Consider the following 4,109-nt stretch of genomic DNA (forward strand, 5'->3'; position numbering starts at 1 on the left):
CCGCAGCAGAGTAACCGCGTGTGGAACCTCGGCAGCAAACGCGGGACGCTGCGGGGGTGATCAGCACCCACCTCGGGGCAGGGCTGTGCAAAAGTCCTGCCTCTCCTTCCAGAAGGAGGATGCCCCAGCAGTTGGGTTGTTCACAGCGTCCTGCTTGGCTCTGGGCCTCCCCTTGTCACTTCAGCTGGGGGAAGAGCAGGCTGTACTTCTCCTGGCTTGTGGCACCACGCTTGGGGGCTGTAGGGGTGGGTGATGTTGTGCTAATGAAAACAAACAACGTTCTTCCCCAGATCTAACCTACGAGCTGACTGTGAAGAGTTCGGACCTGGCAGGTAAGGACCATCCTCTCAGCATCCGCGTTAAACTCCCTCACCTCCTTCCTGCTGGTGTTTTCTCCATGAGGAGCAGCCGAGAGGCCTCTGCCTTGGGATGTTGGCTTCGTAAACACCAAAGGTGTAAGAGTGGTTTGCTGCTTTCCTGACTTGGGTATGAAGTTCTCAGCGAGGGCACGTAGGAAACCTTTGATAGAGCCTGGGCTGCTGACCCCTCCCTCTTACAGCCAGTCCGTTCCCTGCCTGCTGTTCAGGAGCAGGGAACGTGAGTTTTGGGGGCAGAAGAGCGAGACTGTTACTGAAACTTTCTGGCCCTGTCATTACACCACAAAGCTTTTGTTTCTGTTTATATATATGTGCTAGTTTCTAGTTATTTCAGGTATGCTCTGTTGTCAAGAGGTGAAGCAGGGGAACAAAGCACTCCCGGGAGGGACCTCCCGGCTCGGGGCTGTGGGACAGGACACCCACTGCAGACATGAGAACACAGGCCAAGCCAGCAAAGCTTTGCCAGTGCTCAGCCCCACTTCCCGGCCCGCCATGTTCCCAGCACAGGCTGTTCAGCCTGGGGGATGCATCGGCACCGGTGCTGTGTTGGTGCTGAGCTCCAACCCTGCCCGGGTGGCGGGGACGACCACTGCCACGTGCAGCGACAGCCCTGGGGCACAGGGTGCCTGTCACCGGGGAAGTTGAGGCTGCTGGTCTCTGCTGAGCAGTGGGGAAGGTGGCCAGCCCGGATAACTGAGGGAAGGGTGACGACATCGCCCCACACGCCCCGTGGTGCGTGGCGGGGCAACCGGGACGGCTCAGCCTGCCTGTTCCTGGCAGCGTGTCCTCATGGCGCGAGAACCCTGGTGTTACGGGGTGATGTTGGGAAGGGGAGGCAGCCAGGCCGGGACGCCTCGTCCCCACAGAGCCTGAGCAAGAGGCAGGCCACTGCCTTAGAGTCGTGGCCTTCAGCTGGATGCCCACGGAGGGGCGAAGGCAAAGCCCAAGCTTCCCAGGCAGCTGCTCCGTCACTCCCTCCAGCCAGACGCCATCAAACTGTGGCCAGCGGCACTAGCCTGGCATTTCCTTGCGAGCTGTCCCCATGCTGCTGGAGACAAAGGAGTTTAAGGGAATTAGCAGAAGTTGGTTTTAGGGACTACTCTGAGGGCTCCAGGATGGCGAAAGGCGCCTTTCTGCACTGTTGTTAACCCAAACCGCTTGTGCTTCTCCTGTCCGTCCAGGAAATGGCAGTTCCAGAAGTGACGAGCTCAAAAGAAAGTGTGAAGATCTTGAAGCTCAGCTGAAAGTCAAAGAGGCTGAAAACAATGAGTTGCTGAAGGAACTTGAACAGAAGAATGCAATGATCATGGTGCTGGAAAACACGATTAAGGAAAGGGAAAAGAAGTACTTGGAGGAGCTGAAGATGAAGAGCCATAAGCTCAATATGCTGTCGAGCGAACTGGAGCAGAGGGCGAGCACTATCGCCTACCTGACTTCTCAGCTGCATGCTACCAAGAAGAAGCTGCTGAGCTCGAGCGGGACATCGGAGGGGACCCCTTCGGGCAGTCCTGTCCTGTCCAACTACAAGCCGTCCCCTCCCAAAGACAAGCTGCCGGAGACGCCGCGGCGCAGGATGAAGAAGAGTCTGTCAACACCACTCAACCCTGAGTTTGAAGAGGCCTACCGAATAGGGGCGGACAGCCGGAAGCTGCTGCTCCGGGAGCCTGTGGATGCCATGCCTGACCCCACTCCGTTCCTGTTGGCCAGGGAGACGGCAGAGGTACACCTGATCAAGGAGAGGCCATTAGTTATTCCACCTATTGCATCGGATCGCGCCCCCGGTGAATCGCACAGCCCGGCCCGAGAGAAGCCACACAAGGCCCACATTGGGGTGGCGCATCGCATCCACCACGTCGCGCCAGCCCAGCCGCAGCCGGAGGTTGAAACGCTGGCAGTGGATCCGGTCCACGGAAACAAAGTGGTCAGAAAGCACTCAGGGACAGACAGAACTGTGTGAGTGACCCCACCGGCACGCTCCACTCGCTCTGTACGCACTGTGATCCTGTAGGATACCTAGCACCTGCAGTAAAGTTCCTTTCGCTGCCCCATGCATGCCAAGCTCCCTCCCGATACGTCACAAATAGGTTATGCTCCTCTATGAACCCTCCTGTGACCGTGTCCGTCCGGCAAGGTGTACAACTACTGAATGCTGTGGCCAAATCAGGGGTACCTGACCGCTTGCTTCTTCCTTATCGTAACCACGCGTGGCCACGGGCCGCGTTACTACTCTGCGTCCGTGACTCTCAGCCTGCAGCACTGCGTGTTGGCTGTTAACGTTGGGGCGGCCGGTGGTTCCTTGTCTCCGCTGTCCGCGCCGTGCTGACCACCCGCGGCCAAGCCTTTCCCACAGCAGCACTGACGACACCGCAGACGGGCGTCACCTCACAGCGACCCAAGGGCGGCGCTTCCTTCACGTGCTCTCCCAGGCAGACTGTCTCCCTGGTTTCTCAGAAGCCCCAGCAGGAGTTACTTGATCGGTCCTAAACGCTGGGTGTCTGAGGCTGAAGTAGAAACAGGGGGAGGTGGCTGAAGCGCTCTGGAAGGGTTAATGAGCCTCACGGAGTATGGACACGGGGTCGCTTGGGTTGGGGTTGTCGAAGGGAGAGGCTCGATGACATGTCTCATGCGTGTCACTGCGCTGGTCGCACCTTCCAGCCCGGCTCAGAGCTCCTTTTCCAGGGAGAAGAGGTGACTGCCCTCTGTGGGAAGGGGTCGGTTTGTCTCCTGATGTCCCAGGGCTTCCGCTGGCTGTGAACCCCGAGCCGTCGCTCCGAGCTGCGCGTTCAGGTCCGAACGTGGTACGGGAGGAGCACCTGGCCACAGGTGTTCCCCTTGGGATTGGGATGGACCTGCCTTGCACTTGCCCTGCTTCCCCGATGCCTCGGGTAGCCTGCTTGATTGGTTTGTATTGCTGGTTTCCCGGGGAAGAAAGGCATATGGAGAGCTGTGGGAGTGCTTATTTTTGGGAAGGGAGCACAAATGTGAGTGTTTTCCTCAAATTCCGATCCACACCTCCGGCTTGCCTCTGCTTCACCTGTCTGCAGCCTCTGAGTAGGACCAGCCAGAACTGGCTCCCAAATGCTGCTAAAGCTTCTGATGTGCCTTCAAACCCCGGAACGCGTAAGCCGTGACTGTGGGAGCATCCCTGCCCCCCCCGCCAGCTGTAGCCTGCCCCTCTTCCGCTTCTCCTGCCGCTGTGTGTTGGTGTCCGGAGCCCTGGATCGCGCTCAGCTTCCCCGCCAAGGCACGGCCTGGGTGACAAAGGCCGCGATTCCCCGCCACCGTGAGCGTGACGACTCCACGGAGCTGCTCTGGGTGGGGAGAGGCGACCAGCCCCGAGGCCAGCGGTGCCCACCCCGGGACCCCCCGCCCCAGAAAGAGTTTGTTTTGGGCGTGGTGGGGAGGGACGGGGAAAAGCTGTGTTGCTGGTTTGGGGAAGGTGGTTATTCACGGTCTGGTGTTGCATCACCCTGCAGTGGGTTGGGGTTCCCCGCCGCTCGCTCGCGGCCGATGGACGGCACCGCTTCGAAGCGCAGCAGAAGTGACGCTTTGGGCAATTAAAAACGTTTCTTACAACCCTACAGGCCAACCCGAGTCTTTGTGTGCGTGAGACCGGCTCCCAACCTCTTCCCGAACCTCCACCCTAGGCCAGCCTGGAGCCTTCCCCAAGGAAACGCGGGAAGGAAACACACATCTCTCCCACCGCGTTTATTGTCGGCGCTGGCCGGGCCG

At 59.3% G+C, this 4,109-nt stretch overlaps 1 protein-coding gene across 1 annotated transcript in view; it reads left to right on the plus strand.

The window, feature by feature from the left end:
- The window catches only part of CCDC92 (coiled-coil domain containing 92), a 2,568-nt gene extending 234 nt beyond the window's left edge, over positions 1-2,334 (plus strand). Inside the window, exons 2-3 of the mRNA XM_010152298.1 lie at positions 291-332; positions 1,559-2,334. Coding sequence (XP_010150600.1) covers positions 291-332; positions 1,559-2,334 — 818 coding nt within the window. The remainder of the gene's footprint in view (positions 1-290; positions 333-1,558) is intronic.
- The last annotated feature ends 1,775 nt before the right edge of the window (positions 2,335-4,109 follow it).

The sequence above is a fragment of the Eurypyga helias genome, unplaced genomic scaffold (genome assembly GCF_000690775.1).
Source record: "Eurypyga helias isolate BGI_N326 unplaced genomic scaffold, ASM69077v1 scaffold17435, whole genome shotgun sequence".
In the NCBI taxonomy this organism is placed as follows: domain Eukaryota; kingdom Metazoa; phylum Chordata; class Aves; order Eurypygiformes; family Eurypygidae; genus Eurypyga; species Eurypyga helias.